Source organism: Nuphar pumila, chromosome 3, assembly GCF_984573655.1.
Source record: "Nuphar pumila chromosome 3, dmNupPumi1.hap1.1, whole genome shotgun sequence".
NCBI lineage: Eukaryota > Viridiplantae > Streptophyta > Magnoliopsida > Nymphaeales > Nymphaeaceae > Nuphar > Nuphar pumila.
Genome location: NC_143251.1, coordinates 45,315,923 through 45,334,531, shown reverse-complemented (window position 1 = coordinate 45,334,531; position 18,609 = coordinate 45,315,923). Strand labels below are relative to the sequence as shown.

Genomic DNA, 18,609 nt, shown 5'->3' with positions numbered 1-18,609 from the left:
AACAAAATATGTTTTTGTTGTTATTGAAAATCATGGGTAATGCAAATCTGTATTATTTTTTATAGCCCTTTCTTGTTACAAAAGTGTGTTGATGATATGATTTTAGTACCTAATTATCCAAACTGAAATCTCTGAGTTCATGTGTTAAAATATGATCTTTTGTACCTAATAAAGGAGTTGAAATTTATGTAGTTTTTCATTCGTATAAAAGGGTTTAAAATTTTGATTTGTGTACTTGTTATATAAACTTGAAATTTGTCTTAGCATGTGAAATATTTTTAAATGTGTTTCTTTAAAATCTAATTTGTTAATTTTGAGTAAAATCATGTTTCAAAGAAAAGTATTTTCAGAAACTGTATGTGCAGCAGATTCTAAGTGAAGAATGAATGATTTAGCATTCTAAGTGAAGAATGAATGATTTAGCATGTTGTTTGGATTTACATGCTTCCAATTGTATTGATGTTTTGGTTTTTGGGGTAAAAGCTATGTTAGAATGAGTGAGTAAAGTTATGATATTGAAATCTATATTTGAGAATTCGTTAGAGATGAATCTTTGGTTGAAATATGTATATGTTCTAGTTGTGTAACCCAAATTTGTATTTATGGCCATGGGAGCATAAAATATTGGTCTATGCTTGAGAATTCATGAATCATGTATGTTGGGTTGTTATTTCTCAACATGAGTAAGTTAGAATGGAGTTTGATGGAGTTGAGTATCGTTTGGTGGAGTATCGCAGTTCATATGAGTGTTATGTGAAGCTATCCGAATCTGCAAAGTGTAGGAGTTGACCCCTGCTGCTATGTAGAGTTTTGGCAAACTCGAGGGTCGAACCTTGCTTTTTGGGAGTCTACTCCTCTCCCTATCTTGACAGGGTTGACTCCTGTTTTGAAAGAGTTTACTCTTATTTTTGAAGAGTTGACTCGTTTTAAAAGAGTTGACCTTTGTTAGGAAGAGTTAACTCATTGTTTTGGAAGAGTCGACTCTTTTCAAAGAAGAGTTGACCCTTATTTCTGTTGAGCAAACTCTTTTCAAAAGAGTAGACTCTTGTTCTCTACAGAGTTGACTCCTGCATATAAAGAATTGACCTTTGCAGTGAAAGAGTTGACTCTCGAAACCAAATACTTAATTCTTGTGAATTGTTTTACTTAGAGTTGACTCTTGAGTATGGTTTATATTCTGTTTGGCATGTATGTAAGTCTCCTGTACTCAGGAAAGTCGACTCTAGTACACCAAAATATAATATTTTGTTGTTTTGAACTTGGGTAAAGATTGTTAAGTTTGAGATTCAAGTGAATCATCCTGAGAACAAGTTGAGAGACTTGTTTGGGATTACAAGGCCAGCCACCGGTCCCTAGCAACCTAGCCAACTCAGAACTTTGGATTAGCTTGTAAGCCAAGCACAAGTCAGCTGGTTTGTGCTCGTGAGTGGAGACTCGGTGCTTAATGAAATTAAAATTAGAACCAATAAGAAAAAAGGACGTTCTGGTGCACTACGTTTATTTTGTTTCAGCATGCCCACAAGGGGAGAGGAACTTATAAGGCCAACGTAGGGAACTCTTGAAAAAACAACCATCTCTAAAAACACACGACATTAATATGCACATGCTAGTGCATGTTATTGGGCATGTATATTACATAGGCATATGACACCCGAAAGCTCACATGGAAACAACAAAAAGAACAAAGAAAAAAGAAACGTGTTCTCTCTCAAGAGTCGAGAGTCAAGAGTAGGGGAAGCAAGCCACCTTGTGTATGATGCACACCTTCATGGATGGAGGGAGACACGAAAAAGAAAAAACAGAAAACAAGCATCAAAACTGGTTGATGTAAGTTTGTAACATCATGGGGCCGGTGGTGTAGTACAGGAGCTCGCCTGGCTCCCTTCATCTGACCCTACATGCAGGAGGCCCTCCGGGTGGGTTACTGCCATGAGGAGACCTGCAGGTGTTAAGGCCACCACCAGGGCTAGCATATGCATGCCTCATGCGGTACTCGACGCCCTGCATCGAACCCAGCATAGCCGTTGCTTCTTCTGTACCAGTGCTCTGGAGCGGCTCAAGGGTTTCCACAACATCGCTCATGAGGGGCCTGGCTTTCGGGTTCTGGCTCAAGCAGTAATAGGCCAAACTGCACGCCTTCTGTGCAGCCCTCACAGAGTACTGATTCTCCAGCCGAGGGTCGATTATCTGCAGAAGTTTCCTCTTGTCATTCAACTTAGGGCGAGCCCAGTCGACCAAGCTTTGCTCTTTGGGAGGCCGTGTCTTGTCGACAGACCACCTTCCCGTGAGCAACTCCAGCAGCACCACTCCGAAGCTGTACACATCACTTCTGGCTGTCAAGTGACCTGATACCAAGGTGCCAACCAAAAAAACAGTAAAAAAAAAAAGAAATCACCTTACATCTGCCTAAACGGCTTAGCTTAAAAAATCAATTGCAACTCAAGTAGGTTACAAGCAGACATGTTAATCAGATGCTTGCTAAATATGCAAGGTAGACAATCGTTACCACACGCATAAATTGTGAACTCCAAAGACAGAAACCCACCAGAGCACGATTCTGATTTTCCAAATAAGACAAAACTTGAGGACAATTGAAACAAGATAAAGAAACACCAGTAGAAGGAAAGATCCCTCCTCCGTCTTAACACAAGGACACTGATTTTCAGCATGATACCACAGTTCCACAAATCCTAAGACAAGTGATGGTCTAATTGTTTGGACACTTGCTCGATCGCCGGAGTAGATCAGATCTGTGTGATAACCACCACGGTGCAATAGTCATTATAATCAAATATCATCCCCTTAATTAAATTAATCCTTTAATGCCCACCTTCATGGGTTTGGACTAAGCCTCAGGTCACATGGCTCGGTTCAAACTTTGTGCCCCATGTTGACCTCAACTGACAGAGCTAAGCACTCTGTTGTAAGTATAGTATCGCTACCCGTATCAGTCGGGCCCAAAGTAATATCGTATCATAAATGTATCATAAATTCTTATTAAAAAAATTAAAAAACCTAAAAAATCAGAAAAGAATAACAAAAATTCTAAAAAAAATCATAACACGTGAAACAATAATGAATTGCACAAAATACAACATAAAATCACATTTATGTCTCTATGAGCTACATAAGACACCATCAAACATCAACTAATATAAAACCATAGATTAAAAAAACTCATACTTTTTAATTACGAATAATGCCACAAGACTCATACTTTCATATTACACAAACATAAACAAAATAACCAAGTTTACGAAATATACCCATGACTCAAAATTTCCTTATCAAGCTAAAGATTAAAAAAAATATTGTATCGTACCGCGTCGTACGATATATCTGATACAATTATGATACACACTCGTATTGAGATATGGGTATGTATCATATTGTTTTTCTCCAAAGTAATGATATGTATCGAAGTATGATACGGTACGATACTTACAACTCTGCTCTTGACTGTGCATTGACAGGAACATCTTTGTGTTTGGCGGCGCCATGGGAAACTCAGGCCAAGTCACCCATTTGCATGTCATATATAGTTATCATGATTTAATCATCGGAAGAAACATGCCAAATAGCAAGACCATAATCGGTAATCAGGGCCCATCACCATTCAACTGCAATGTGGGAAACGACATCATGTTGTAACTGACCATACGATCTCTGATGTCCTTTTGGTGGGTGGAGTACCCAGGCTTGTAAAGTATTTGTCTGTGCACGGCACAAATAATTACAGGCAAGTCAAGGCTTGCATTTATTCTTATTTTAGAAAACCCTGATATCTTTGCCCGTCCGAAAAACAATGCAACGTTAGGATGCAGCGAAAGCACAGATGGTGCTACTTGCATTTTCTAAAACTGAAGGTAACTTGTAATTCTCCCGATTATAATCTAAGATATGACTGAACAGCAAACTACTAGAGCTACTGGATGGAATGCAACGCATGTAACAAGGTCAACTGGCTAAAAAAGCAAACACTAGGAGAAAACCCACCAGTCATGACATACTCAGGAGCTGCGTATCCATAGGTACCCATCACACGTGTGGAAACATGCGTCTGGTCCCCCTGTGGACCTGCTTTGGCGAGTCCAAAATCAGAAAGCTTAGCTGTATAATCCTGCACGGGATGGCAAAAAGAAGGCAAAAGTAAAATGTTAGTTTGACACCCTAGTTGGCTGTGGAAAATAATTCCATGGAATAAGGATATCTAGCATATGTTGTTCTAAGAAGCACTACTAACAGAGTCCAATAATATATTTGAAGTTTTGAAGTCCCGGTAGATGACTGGCTTTTCAGCATTATGCAGGAAAGCAAGCCCTTTGGCAGCCCCAAGTGCGATCATCATTCTTGTTGCCCAAGACAATGGAACAGATGCCTCTGCAAGTCTCAAGAAAGAGATGCAAATCAATTCAAAGTAAATGCATCAGAATATCTGAATGCAACGAACTAGCATAAGATTGAAAAGAGGGAGAAAAGATAATGAAAAACAGATGCAGCTGTACAAACATAATTAAGTAGTATGAAGATATCCTCCGTTCTTGGATAGCAAGCCACAAGGAAAAAGCAGAAGGCTATATCTGCAGATGCATCCAACAGCAACAAGGTTACAATAAAATGGCACAAGGAGGTCTATTCATCATTTTCGAAAAGGTTCCACAACATGGTAAATGGAAGCCTGCAGGGTCCTCTGAAATTCTTGTTAGGCTATATATCCAGGTGCACAGAATTGAAATTTTGACTAGTTGTCCAACATGGAGCATTGCCCAAACCCGCTATCTACTTTCATGTATGACACAAAAGAAACCAACTGCAAGCCCAAATATCTCAACTATTGAATAGAGCACTCTCAAATTCCCAAAGAAAAGATAAACACTCTGCCAATCGAAAAAATAAGATATTCTAATTAATTTTACCCAAATGCACAAGTTGTTCATGGGCATACAAGGCAAGGGCACAGGAAATGTCTGATTAAAAACAATACCTTTTCAGATGTTTCGAGGTTCGACAAACAGACAGAATTTACGGCATGTTAAGCTTGACAAATGAACAGAACTGGGCCAAGAGTAGATGATGACAAGAAAAGCAGAGCCGTTTGCCAGAAAACAGATATGATGGTATTCTATTTTGGTTTTATCTAATAGCTGCAACATTTCTTTCTCCATCTGCTCCGCCATGAATAAAATAACCAAAGAGTAGCATATCACTTATTGGCTTCCAAAGGAAACCAAGTTGGAGACTGATTTAACGTTGATGACAAAGGACATAGCCTGCTAATAGAAGTGAACCTCCAAGCTTAAAGATTCCAGAACATAGAAACAGCAACAACTAAGATTGTTTATGTGGTTGAAACAGAGTACTCGTGCATATAGAAGACTATATAGCACATAGAGGGCAGTGAAAATATACAGAGGGGGAGAGAAAAACATACTTCGGAATAAATGGTTCTCAAGGCTACCCCGAAACATGAACTCATAGACAAGCAACCTGTGATCGTCCTCACAGCAATATCCAATCAGCTTCACCAAATTGGGGTGCCTGAGCTGCCCCAGGAAATTGACCTCCGTCTGCAAGCATCAAGCATCAACCACAAGGTACACTCTGTGAGTCATCCGAAACAAGCAGCAGCGAAACATTGCTGCATCATTGACTGCCAATGAAGCGGAAAGCCAAAAGCCCAAGAATGAATCACACTTACGAGCCATTCTCTGTGGCCTTGAAGACCCTCCTTGTTAAGGACCTTAACAGCAACAGGCAGGGATTTCAGACCGACCCTTACATTCTCATCAATGTATCCTTTATACACCGTCCCAAACCCTCCTTCGCCAAGGATGTAATCAGAACGGAAGCTTTTAGTGATCGTTTCCAACTCAAACAGCGTGAAGGCAATGACTTTGGCCGACGCCACATTGTGCCTTGGATCATCTGCATTTCTTGGTGTTGAAGAGTCGCTCAATTCCGACAAACAGCGTTTATGTCTCTTCTCAGAAGGAGCAGTTTTGGCCGGTAATTGAAACATCTGGAGTTGTTGAACTGCTTGTTAAAGAACAAAAAAGAGAAGAGTGTTAGGTAATCGAGGAGACAAAATGGGCTTCTACGAACTAACAGAATGCGCCCTCCGAACGATTATGAAGACCAAACAGAAAAAGGAAATGACAAAATTTGGAAATACGCAGGAAAAAAAAAGGGTCTCTTTTTAAACGGAAGATATCAATCAAGAAAGCAACTTTTCAATTTTTTTTGTTGGTAATGAGAAGGATGATGAAAATGAAAGGGTTTTATAGCATAAGGAAGAAAGAGAAAACTTGAATTTACGGATAAAATAGCCGCCCTCAGAGAGAGAGAGAGAGAGTCACGAGAACCCCATTTTAGGAAAGGCAGAAACACATGGAGTTCCCAATCCCATTTCCATAGGAGAGCAGCTTGCTTCTAGAATTCTTCCATACAAAAAGGAACACAAATAGGATCACAAGAATTACATAGTAAAGCCCCCAATCAAAAGAAAACAAACGGGTTTTCTTTTTTTCATGGTTCCCATCGAAAATTACAAAAAAGAAGGGGGGCAACAAAGAGGGTGGTTTTGTTAGAGGAATGGGGTGGGGTGTCGAAGCATCATGAGATGAAGGGAATTGAAGTAAAGCCCAGTTGGGGGAGAAGGGAAGAAGATGGGATTGGATTTAATTTCACACATTATGCGGATGGTGGGGTTACCTTGGGCATGGGTAACGACTGCCGATTCTTCTCTGGTTCCACAGTTCCCCATCTCACTCTCATACTTGTTGTAGAACTTTGGTTCCTCCGTATCCTACTCGTCCCCAACAATACCACAGCGTCACGCTCCAAATAATTAGACCGGAACACATCCACAGGCGACGGCGATCCGGGAGGGAGATCCTTCCAGAGGCTGAGCAGCTGCTGGTTTTGTTCCTGAAAGAGAGATTTTAAGAATCGGGAGATGTGGCTGCCACACTCACTTCAACCCTATTTCAATTTCACTCAACTCAATCCCGTTTTCACTCGTTTCAGGTTGTTTGTTGAAGTGAGCCAAAACCAAACAAGAAGAATCCACTCTCCTTTTTCCTTCTTCCTTTTCCCTTCACCTGTGCTAATTTCCTTTCTTTTTTCTCTTTATTGGGAGGGGCGTAGTTGAGAGAAAAAAGGCAAGGACTCTCTCTCTCTCTCTGTGCGTGGGGTTGGCCGGGACACGGCTCACGGCGCTGTGATTGGGTGAGGTCGTAATAGAAACAGGAATGGTACCGGACTAATTGGATTTCCCCACCCCCCACCACCACCACCACCACCGTTACCCTCTAAAGTCTAAACCCCTTTTCGTTTTTATTTTTCCATTTTACTATATTATATTATATTTTTATTATATTATTACTGAAGCAGTCATTTCTGTCATCTGCTGCCCCCACAAAACCATTGCTAGTATACCAAAACGCCCCTGAAAACATAAATTACGGACAGGAATTAGTTAGCTTGTCACTTTCCTTTTGTATCTGATGTACTCGTAAATATAAAATATATAATAATAATGTATTCCTTTGAAGGAGCCTTGTGTGGGCTTTCCGAAGCCCCTCTCAAATCACTGGGGCCACCCAACAGGGACAAGCTACATGTGCTGCTCAACACGGCCCTTCCTCAAATTTCATCCCCCTAATAAATAAATGAGAGAGTTCCCTTCTCTTCTCTTCTCTTGATTTAATTATCTCCATAGTCCTCGTCATTATCTCCTAAAATAATAGTCAAGACGAGGTTTACCGGAGGAAATGACAGTTGACGCAAGCAAGAAGGTTTTATAGTAACTTGACAGTTTTCAATGGTTTTTATATGCTGTGCTTCCACGTTCTACCTTTCCTCAAGCCACCTAACCTTGCGCCATCCGGTCTCACAATGCTCACTATTGGTTTACTTTCATCCACACTTTTACCAACGGGGGCTCAGCCTGTTTGGTATGAGCAGTTAGTGCACGTCACCTTGTGTTGGGACGTTGAACGTTCGAATTCCAGTGGTACTGCTTAACCCCAGCTTTCTCTGTCGGAAAAAAAAAAAAAAGGAGACGGCCGGTTCCCTGAAAGCCTTGCCTTCCGAGGTTTTTTTGTGACGATGGAAAATAAGTTACCCCTCCCCTACTTTGAATAACTATGGGAGTGACTAAACATAAAAAGGAGGGAAAGAAAGAAGGAAGAGAGAAAAAGCAGGGGGAAAAGGAAGAGGGTGGTGCTGTGCTGGGGCCGGTCAAAAGTTGGTAATAAAGAAGATTGAAGAGAAACGAAGATATATTGTTAGCACGTGGTTGCGTTGCACGCGTGTGCGCATGGGTACGCAACAAACATGCAAGTGTCGGTTCCTGGATTCCAATGGACCCTCATCATCATCCACCCGTATTCACATTTCATCCCCACACCCAACCCCTTACCCACCTCTCTGGTATGGTTACTACTACCACCCACCATCACCATTAAACGGCTTCTTTTTTTCCTTCCACTCGGTTTGTGCTTGTGAGCCGTGTCAAAGACAATCCTGTTTACCAAAACCCAACTCCCCCAAGGGTCCAAACCCACTATTTTTATTTTGTTTTTTATCCATTTATTAACCTTCGACTCCTTAAAATGACGAACAAACCTTTACCGCAAGCAACAAGAAGGATAAGAAAACGGTAACCGAGATCATCCTAAACTCGTAACGACTAGTTCGGTTAGGCTTCTCAACCCAATTTTAGGGCAATGTACCATTTTAAAATTCAATACCTAAATGAGGCTCAGAGGAGTTGGAAAAACGTAGCAATTCAACAAAATATGATGCATGTAAAAGAAGAAAAAAGAACAAGATCACATGTGGTCCCTGCCCCAAGGGCTACTAAAGTTTGTCCACCATGTCTACCTTCTTTTATTCTACTATTCACTTGAGAACCAACTCTTTCACAACATGGATGAATGAATCATTCAACTCAAGGCCACGCGGTTTTAAAGGACCCCACGAAAGGACATCTTGTGGCATAATCTAATCTCGACCATCGTCTCTATGAAATCAACAGTAGAGAAAGGTCATGTGGGCCAAGATATGGCACCACCACCATGAAAAAGGGATCAGGGATGCATCCCTTACCAGACAAAACGAGAGAGAGAGAGAGAGAATGCCACTTAGAGAACATCCAGCATAAGTTAGAGTTGACAATAGTTCATCGGGCCCGCAGAAATAAATAAATGCATATCATATTAAGCACCACTTTTCTTATTTTATGGAGCAGGGGTATTTGAAGCTCGCGTTGTTTAACAATCTCTTCCAAATATGATATATGTTCCATGAGCTGGTTTCGAAGAAGATTTATTTATGAACAGTAAAAGCCAAGCTTTGAAAAAAGAAAAAAAAATGCTCAAGAATGCAAGTTGCTCCGATGCAATAAATGCTCAGAAAGCGAAGTATAAGAATTTGATGTACTGTATGCATTTTTTCACTAGTCTGCAATCTCAAATCTCAACCAAATTACTAGACAATGAACCAACGATCAGCCCAAGCATGACAGAAGAGACCAGGGTTTCAATTCAAAACTGACCAAATATCGCCCAGGTGACCATGACCATCTTCCTGAAATCAAAGATCAGATAATATATACCTCACACATCCAACGCAAAGTAATATTTTTTTTCAAAAGTAATATCCCCGGGAAGCACATCTCCGGCTTCCAATGTCTTCTAAAACACGTACAGTGGTCTACAGAATAAGGATTAGTAACTACCCTAAAACTCACAAAAAGGTTAAATTAGAGGGGGGGGGGAAAGAATGAAAGAAAACCATGGTAAAGGTGATATCCATATCCCCGTCATAAGCAAGCAACGCTGGTATAAAGGCCTAAACATTAGCTCGGCAACCTGCTGTAAGTCTGCAAGGCACCTTAAAATATAGAAGGGCAGACTGCCAGACTGAGCTCCCACAAATATCTGACAAGCGGTAAGCTCCTCTCCACATGAGGGAGATACAAGGGCTTCCCCGGAGCCCCAAAAAAACGAGTTTCCTCTCCAATTATCTTGCTAAAGTTAGTCACCACCAACATAGGTCTTTTCCTCATAGTACCTCTTCTCACTTTCTGATTTCTTCTCATTCCGCTTCTGCACATATCGATAGAGTTTGATAAGTACTGTTAGCTTTGCAAGCTTCAAGTTCCAAGCATTGAGAAGAAAATAAAACTAATAATTCACATCCAGAAAACAGAAAATCAAAAGGCTATATGACAAGCATCTAATAAGATCAAAGATGCAGTAATCTCGTTTTAAAACCTTGAAGGAATATACTAGGTGGAGATGCAGATACTAGACCAATTTGGTGTCTACAAATATACAAGAATGATAACAATGTGTAACTCACAAAGCCAACTTCATGCAAACAGGCCAAGGCCTGATAATGACGATGATGACAACAATGACAATGCTGATGATATGCACAACCACAATCCTAAATAGGGATGCAAGTGGATCGGGGAAACGGGGATCCATCCGAACCCGCCCCGTTTGGACCGGGGATGGAGGACATAAAATGGGGAATGGACCAGGGATGAAGATGAAAATCAAAACCCATGTGGGGATGGACTTACTCTTGCTCCCGCCCCATCCCCGTTAATGAAATTATTAATATACTCTTATATATATTATAAAATCCTATATATATTCCTGACCTTAAACTCCTCTCATCTCTCCTTCGTCGCCTTATTTTCGTCTTATTCTTCTTAAAAACTCAACAAATTTTATTGCTCAACCTTCAAATCTACCACAAAGATGTTTGTTTTCTGTGAACCCTTCATTTAGTATGACTTTTCCAAGCATTTTATGACAAAACCCATTGGTAATTACACTAAGTAATTGCCCTATGTCATCCCTACTGGGACGGGGGCGGTTATTTTGAGACCGGGCGGGGGTGGACGTCCAAAGTCTACCCCCCCACCCCACCCCACCCCACCCCACCCCCACCGCCTGCCTTGGAGATAGAAGGCAAAATTTTGAGACGGGGCAGGAGTGGAGGACCTTGTCCCCCGCCCCGGTCCACTGCCATCACTATTCCTAAGCTACTGAGAGACAAAAATGTACTTTAAATAAAAGGAATGTTTACCAGTCCACCAAAATTAGAGAGATCTGCTTAATTTTCCATAAAATAAATGGAGTGTTTGTACGATATGAAAAATTTAACACTACTTATGGTCTATACCTAAAATACAAGCAGATATCACAATTTTTCTAAAAATCAAAGGGTATCCATGAACTACTAATGATCCCTTTTCAGGTTAAGGTCAAGCAAAGAAAACATGGAGTAAGTTTCCATGAACTGAGAATTCTTGTCATAAAGCATCCCTTCGTTATTTGAGCTATTTCTCAATAAGCAAATACATTTCTAGAAAGTAATAGATTATTCTATCTACAGTGTCAAAAATCATCAACACACTGGCATTACAGTGCCCTAGCTCCCATCACACAAGTCATCTCAATCTTTCAATAATGATGCATAACAGGAACTGGAAGAACGAGAATCTTGAAACCAAAGAAATTTGACAATTTTTTTATTGTCCTTCCTAGCAAGCTTACTCTAAGCAAAGCAGATACATTCCAAATCCATCACTGGTACTATTATTTGTTGTGATAATCTCATATCATGGGGAGAAAAAAACAGTTTCAGAACACAACACAAAGTATCACAATGCTTTTACATAGAATTTATAATAAAATAGAAAAGGTGAAGTGAGGGGAAAAGGAAAACCTGGTAGGCCTCATGATTGGCAACAATCCTTTTGATGATTGTAGTAGTTGTGATGTTCAAAGGACTTTCTAACTGCTTGAAGATACCCATGCTAATTGGGATAGCATATGGATTACAGTTTCCCTGCTCACGAGTTATGTCATATCAACAGCTGTCAGCACAACCTCACACTGATTTTATTGTTAATTAAATGGAATACATGAAAAATAAGTTTTAAATGCAAAAGGGTAGTAGCATAATATTATTTCAATCCACAAAAACAATAAACAACAATTTACAACCGACCTTATAATCATTGTTCTCAGCAACTGTCCCATGGACAACCAAGGAAATGTTAAACGTAGTGATCTGCAGCAATGAAAATAAGGCATGCTTTTAAAACCATATGCTATAATCAAGTAATGCAGGAAAGCTTTCCAAACGGAAAAATAACAAACAAGGTGATTTTCAATAAAGGAAAAAAAAAGGGCAACTTCAAAAAAGACAGAAAATATAAACAGGGACCAACCATATCTTTGGACACCTCCCAAGGAGCGCCAATTATCACCTCATCAACATATCGACAAGCCAAAACACTTAAGCTTCTTTCATGCAGATTCATGATCGGGCGATGTGCCCCTCTGTTAGTACTGCAATAATCACCATGGAATCAAAGGCAAGAAGTTAGCTAATAGAAACTATCACATCCATCACTATTAGGGAAAGAAAACAACAGAATAAGAAGATATCACATTCTCATTGTCACAATAAACAATGAATCAACATTACATGAACAAAAAAATAAAGCAATACAGAAATTAGCAATAGAAGAGAAACAAGTATTTGGACTTGAAATAGCTCACTTAAGAGAAAGCAGAATGGATGACTCCCAAGGCTTTATGAAGAGAAACAAAGGATGAATTCAGATTTCCATCAAAATCCAATCAAAGGGACAATGGGGTTCAAAGACATAAAACAGTGACTTGAGAAGTGTTTCAACTTTCAAACAGATTCATAAATTTTTATATGAAAATGAACCTGTGCTTCCATCATCTCCTGCAAATCTAAGTTTCTTCTTTATCATAAGCCCAAAACCTACCTTTCATTTCAAGATAGTTGATTGTAGGATTGGATAGTTTCTGCATTTTTTGGTTGTGATGATTGATATACTAGTTTAGTCACTATTCATAGGATCAACCTACATTCTATAATTCATATTTTTTGTTGAAGAAACAATTCATATTTTTTGTTGAAGAAACAATTCATATTTTTTAATATTTAGGTAGTGTTTTTCATCACTAAATGTTAGTCAAGTACTACTTAGATGTTAATATTTTGATGTCAGAGAAATTTCTGCCATTGTATGCAGGGTTTAATTATATAAAAATGAAAGTTTACATAACATCTAACTAAGTTGACTCAGCTGAGTCCTGGGTTGGGACCGAATGACGCCAAGGCATGAGACGACTTTTCAAGCAATGGTAATAATACCATGCAGCTCCAATGGGTAGGTATAAAGGTAAACCTATCTTACTTAAATAATAAAACAAAAACTGGTGACCACTTTGTTCTCCATCCATTGTTTTCTCTTCTCAGGCAATTGGGCTCCTAAATTTAATATAGCAATTTTCTTAGATTAAGGAAACGCACAAGTTGAAAGACCAACATATCTAGTATTTCCTTAGGCAGTTTTTCCTCATTTTGCGTTTGGCTTTTTTTTTTTTGGATGACCGGCATAAACCACCTCACTCATTCATGAGCACATTGGTGTAAAAACCCCAGGTCCCCCTTGCCCACAAGGGGTACACCCAGTTTTGGCCTTGTGACAAGGGACACACACCTGTCAGTTTCAAACTTGTAACATCGCCTCAACTTGGTGACATTCATGGGTCACACCTACCAGAAGAGTATCCAGCTTAATTAATGCTGTAAGATATTTATAAGGTTACAAGCCTGACAGGTATACAGAGAAATCCTTTGAAAACAACATACAATTAAACCAAGATATCATCTGGTGTTCAATGTTCCCTATCACATTGATGAATAGATATTCAACATGCTCACCACTTGGAGTTAGTATCACAAATCCTCAAGTTACAAATTCCATTTGTGTTACTCTAGTCACTCAGCATGAGAAATATCATCAGCTACTTGCACTGATCAGAGAAAATCACTCACTAAGCTCTGTTCTTTCATGCAACATGGGATTGATGCGGTATGGATTATCAGCTTATTGTCCCTAGAGATTTTGATAGGAAGTTTCCAGTTGACTAACTCATACAGGAAACAGTTTACACAAATACCTTCACATGAATCCAACAGACTTCCACTTCAAGATGTCCATTGTTAGCACTTTTTCCCTTTCCCAGAACCAGGTCATGAATTTGCTTACCTCCCTAAACACTACGTTCAGGATTGCTAAGAGGCAAAAACCTGTTCCCCACTAAGCTATTTTCTTACATATACTACAAATTTATAGAATAAATAAAAAGATAAAATGATAAATAGCAATGTTTTAAAAGCAGTGAGTCGGAATCAACTCAGCAATGCTTGATTCATAACTCGACCCGTCGGCCGGGTCAACTTGGAATTGGGCCAAGTCATGATAACTTTTAAATGCATAGATATATAGATAATTATACACACACATACATAGATATATATATATATACTGTACGCAATTAGGTAAGCGTATATACATATATATTACATAAAATACATATATCACACAGATACATAAATACATAGGTAAATAAATATATATTTTTTATAGGCAAGCTGGGGTTAGCCAGACCCCTACTGGTTCATTAATAAAAAAAATCTATTACAAATATCTTCCTGTAAGGAAGCTAATCCACAGAATAGACGGCATCATTCTCAAGAGATAAACCCCAAAATGAAAATCCAAGACCCAAATCTAATAATACTTTCTTACAATGGACCTTGATTTTTATTAATAGCTTTAGATCTAAGATCAAGAGACCCAAGACCTATGACAGGTTTCCCAATTAAACTCTCTAAAGTTTCAACTTTCCTTGGACGAGCCACTTGTTTAGGAGTGGGAGATAAGAAACCTTTCTTCAGCATGGAAACTTTGCCACCAATTTTAAAAGATGTTTCCTTATTAGATTCCTCGTTAAAGGAATCCATCTCCTCTTTCTCAAATGGATTCATCTCATCATTAGGTGCCCCATCAGCTGTGGGATCCTCTTCTTAAATTTGAGAATGCCTTCCCACTCTGGATCTTTTAGATAACAAAGAATCCTCATGACCAAATAAAGTCTTAACTCCTCCATCCATTTGTGTTGTCCTATCCAAATTAAGAGGTTTCTCATTAAGATTACCTTGAGGACCCTCATTCACCATCTGATCACAATTCTCATTAGGTCAGAAACCTCTGAACCTCCCAAATCAGACAGCACATCCTTTCCTGCCATATTAAAAAATTGAAAACCAACCACCATTAAGCATCTGCTTCCAGCTAACATTATGCGGGCAGCGATCATCAGCATGGAATCTAGATCAGCATCAATAGAGAATCTTCGATGAAGACTCAAACTCAAGGTTCAAAACATCATTATACTCATCTTCCAATGAAATAGAAATATTATCATGTAAATCAGCATTAACTGGGAACTCCAATAAAATTCGAGCATAATGAAAATGCTCCAAGGTACTAATTTTAGGATCTACAGCTATGATTTTACCCTCAAGGCCTTAGCTATCATCATCCAGTAAGTATCTGAACACCACATAACCGTAGGCAACCATGTAACGTGAACCCAACTTGATAGAGAACGCAGGCCATTAAAAGATGGTATTCCTTAACCGTCCCATGTTTCCATCATAAGAGTTCTACCTGCTAAAGACCAAGGTCCTCCATGAAGAACAATATTCATGTCTTTTTAATTATTAAAGACAATGAGAAACTCACTTTTTGGAAGTGCACGAATTCTGGGATTGTTCTGAAACTTCCAAAGCTTCAAGAGTTCGTACTTGTAAAAAGCATGTTACATAGATTTCCCATCCCATTTGCAAAGTAATGAAAAAGAAAAGTTATTTTTCCTCTCTTCATAATACGCTTGGGAAAAGTGAATAGACTTACTTCCATCATCTTCCTCCATAGGCAGAGGCAGATTAGGGTTGGAGGAGTTAAAGGTGACACACCAACAATATCAGCCCAGCTATGAACTCTACTTCCACCATCTTCCTTGAAACTGCGATCAATCATCAAACCTATCAAGGAGGTCTCTCAAAGGAGAAGATGCAGAGGGAGTACCTCCAGCAACATGAGCCCACGACCTAGCATGAACAGATGCCTCCACATGGCCTCTCTCTCTCCAGATCTAGCGATCTCTAAAACACCAAAAGTGAGTTGATGCGCTTCTAGATCCGGTAGAACCTGTAATGAAGTATGCGGAAATACAAAGAATGCTTAAAGCATTCACAATGTCTTACAATGGATAAATACAAGAGAAAGAATAAGAGACAAGTCCACTATGGGACAATACCACAAGCCTTTAAAAGGCAACACATAAAAAATAATAAGAGATTTATTAGAGAGGAGCCCTAAGGCTTAAGAAATACAAGGGGGATTCACCCCTATTTATACACAAAATGAAAAAGCAAAAGGAGGGCCATTGGGGGCCTCCCCATAGAGACGTTGGGAGCCCCCAATGGTTGGGGTCCCAACGACTCTATGTGGGGCCCCCTTTTGCGTGAAATAAAATGGATTAAAAAAGGAAAAAAATAAAAATATTACAAATAATAAACTAGCCTAATTAAGAAATAGTTTTTTTAGAAACAACTATATAAAAGGATTAAAATACCCCTATTGGGTATATATATAGATATTTTTTTTAACACCCCCCTCAAACTTTATGAGATGACCAAAAGTTTGCTAAGTAGAAAAATAAAATGGGGAGCAAGGAGAGCTTTAGTGAAGAAGTGCGCCAACTTATATTCTGATGTGATATATGGTAGGGTAATTGTGCTTCTCAAATATTCATCACAAACATAGTGACCGTCTATCTCGATATGCTTGGTGCACTCATAGAAGGTGTGATTGCTGGCAATATAAATTACACTTTTGTTGTTGCAACATAGCTTCGAAGGACCAGAAATGTCTACATCGCTTCGTATCCAAACGAGTTCCATTATAGTAGTTGTTATAGCCCTGTATTCAGCTTCAGTAGAAGACAGTGAAACTTTATGTTGCTTCTTGCATCTCCATGCAATTAAGGAATCTCCTAAAAAGACATAAAAACTAGTAGTTGAGATTCTATCATTAGGGTTACCTCCCCAATCAGCATCAGTATAAGCAAGTAAATTTAATGAAGATGATGATAGAAATAACCCTTTAGTGATGGTATTTTTTATGCATCTGACGATCCATAGCATAGCACTCATATGCACAGTTGTAGGAGCATGTTGAAATTGGCTAACAGAGTGAACAGCATGTGCAATATTTGGTCTGGTAATGGACAGATAAGTGAGAGAACTAATAAGTTGTTTGTAGGGTGTAGGATCTTCTACAAGAACCCCATCCTCCAGTCTTAATTTTGCATTAATCACTTCATGAGTCTTCACCTTCTTGTCATCTGAAATTCTAGATTTGGAACATATATATGCAGCAAGCTTCATTTGCGAAAGTATATATCCTCGAGGAAAATATGCAACTTCAATTCCTAGGAAGTATCTTAGAAATCCTAAATCAGACATATCAAAGTTATCTTTTAACATATTTTTAACATTACAAATACCAACTTGATCATTTTATATAATAATCATATCATTGACATAAAGCAAAAGGACAACAATACTAGTGCCTTCACTTTTCACAAAGAGAGCAGTGTTAGTATAGCATGAACAAAAACCCAGTTTAATCATGACATCACTAAATCTATCATACCAAGCCTTGGGAGCTTGCTTAAGACCATATAATGCTTTTAAAAGTTTAAGAGTATGATCTTATCCAATGTTAAACCCCGACGGAGGATCCATATATACTTCTTTGTTTAGTTTTCCATTAAAAAAATATTTTTCACATCTAATTGATATATAGGCCATTTTTTAGTTGATGCTACAACTATTAAGGTTCTAACACTAGTCATTCTTGCTACAGGCGCAAAGATTTTCTCATAATTAATATCATATTCTTGTGAATATCCTTTAGCAACTAATCTTGCTTTTTATCGTTTTAAAAATCCATCACTCTTAGTTTTAACTTTAAAAACCCACGGGCATCCAATAGGTTTTTTGTTTGAAGAAAGTTTAACTATTTCTCAAGTGTTAGCCTTCTTGAGAGCATGTAGTTTAATTTTTCATGGCTTCAATCCAATGAGTTCTAGAGCACCAATAGGTTTATCTTGTTCACGCTGGGTATAAACATGGAGATTTTTATCAATGATGTCATCACTACTTGGTGATGTTTCAATATTAGATACTCCATGATGTGTATCATCTATAATTTCAAAATGATTCAAAGAATCATCATACATATCTTTTGTTGGAGAAAGATCATACAAAAACATATAATCAATTTCATCTTTCTTATTGTTGAGATTAAGAGGTTTTATGGTTAAGTTTTCCTAAACTAGAGGCTATTTGAATTTTTATTCTAATGAGGGACTTACGTGTAATTTCACTTCTTTGGCCTCTCTCGCTATTTAACATAGAGAGGAGCCCTAATCAAAAGATAAGTTCTATTGTTTCCTACAGTCGTCTCTCTCTCTCTCTCTCTCTCTCTCTCTCTCTCTCTCTCTCTCTCTCTCTCTGCCTGCCTCGGTCTCTGCATTTGCTTACAGGTCGTCAACATGGTATCAAAGCGGTAGATCCCGGGAGCGTGATCGACCTACTCAACAAAAAAAAAATTTACTGAAA

The 18,609-nt window shown here is 38.7% G+C and overlaps 2 protein-coding genes across 4 annotated transcripts in view; both read right to left on the bottom strand.

Annotated features, from left to right (window-relative positions):
• Nucleotides 1-1,592: 1,592 nt before the first annotated feature.
• On the bottom strand, nucleotides 1,593-7,310 carry LOC149842772 (putative serine/threonine-protein kinase PBL8). 2 transcript variants are annotated; one of them, XM_089999426.1, is made up of 6 exons: nucleotides 6,712-7,310; nucleotides 5,699-6,033; nucleotides 5,432-5,567; nucleotides 4,244-4,380; nucleotides 3,997-4,120; nucleotides 1,593-2,345 (listed from the first exon to the last, which is right to left on the bottom strand). In XM_089999426.1, the coding sequence occupies exons 1-6, from the start codon at nucleotides 6,761-6,763 to the stop codon at nucleotides 1,885-1,887; spliced, it is 1,245 nt and encodes a 414-aa protein (XP_089855552.1). In that variant the 5' UTR covers nucleotides 6,764-7,310; the 3' UTR covers nucleotides 1,593-1,884. The 2 variants fall into 2 exon arrangements, with proteins under 2 accessions (XP_089855552.1, XP_089855551.1); XM_089999425.1 differs by having other exon boundaries at nucleotides 5,699-6,036; nucleotides 6,712-7,287.
• A 2,091-nt stretch (nucleotides 7,311-9,401) lies between these two features.
• Nucleotides 9,402-18,609, bottom strand: part of LOC149842771 (ethanolamine-phosphate cytidylyltransferase-like) — a 35,234-nt gene continuing 26,026 nt past the window's right edge. The window contains exons 6-9 of one of the 2 annotated variants that reach the window (XM_089999423.1): nucleotides 12,257-12,377; nucleotides 12,034-12,096; nucleotides 11,749-11,871; nucleotides 9,402-10,112 (exon numbers count right to left, since the gene is read on the bottom strand). In XM_089999423.1, coding sequence (XP_089855549.1) covers nucleotides 10,041-10,112; nucleotides 11,749-11,871; nucleotides 12,034-12,096; nucleotides 12,257-12,377 — 379 coding nt within the window. In that variant the 3' untranslated portion in view covers nucleotides 9,402-10,040. The remainder of the gene's footprint in view (nucleotides 10,113-11,748; nucleotides 11,872-12,033; nucleotides 12,097-12,256; nucleotides 12,378-18,609) is intronic. The other variant, XM_089999424.1, reaches the window with a different exon arrangement.

Excerpts from the sequence above, each read along its gene's own strand:
- LOC149842772 (XM_089999425.1), bottom strand. The coding sequence starts at position 6,763 with ATGGGGAACTGTGGAACCAGAGAAGAATCGGCAGTCGTTACCCATGCC. Across the intron at positions 4,381-5,431 it reads TGAGAACCATTTATTCCGAA|AGGCATCTGTTCCATTGTCT; the intron begins GTATGTTTTTCT and ends TGAGACTTGCAG. Across the intron at positions 2,346-3,996 it reads TCCTGAGTATGTCATGACTG|GTCACTTGACAGCCAGAAGT; the intron begins GTGGGTTTTCTC and ends CCTTGGTATCAG.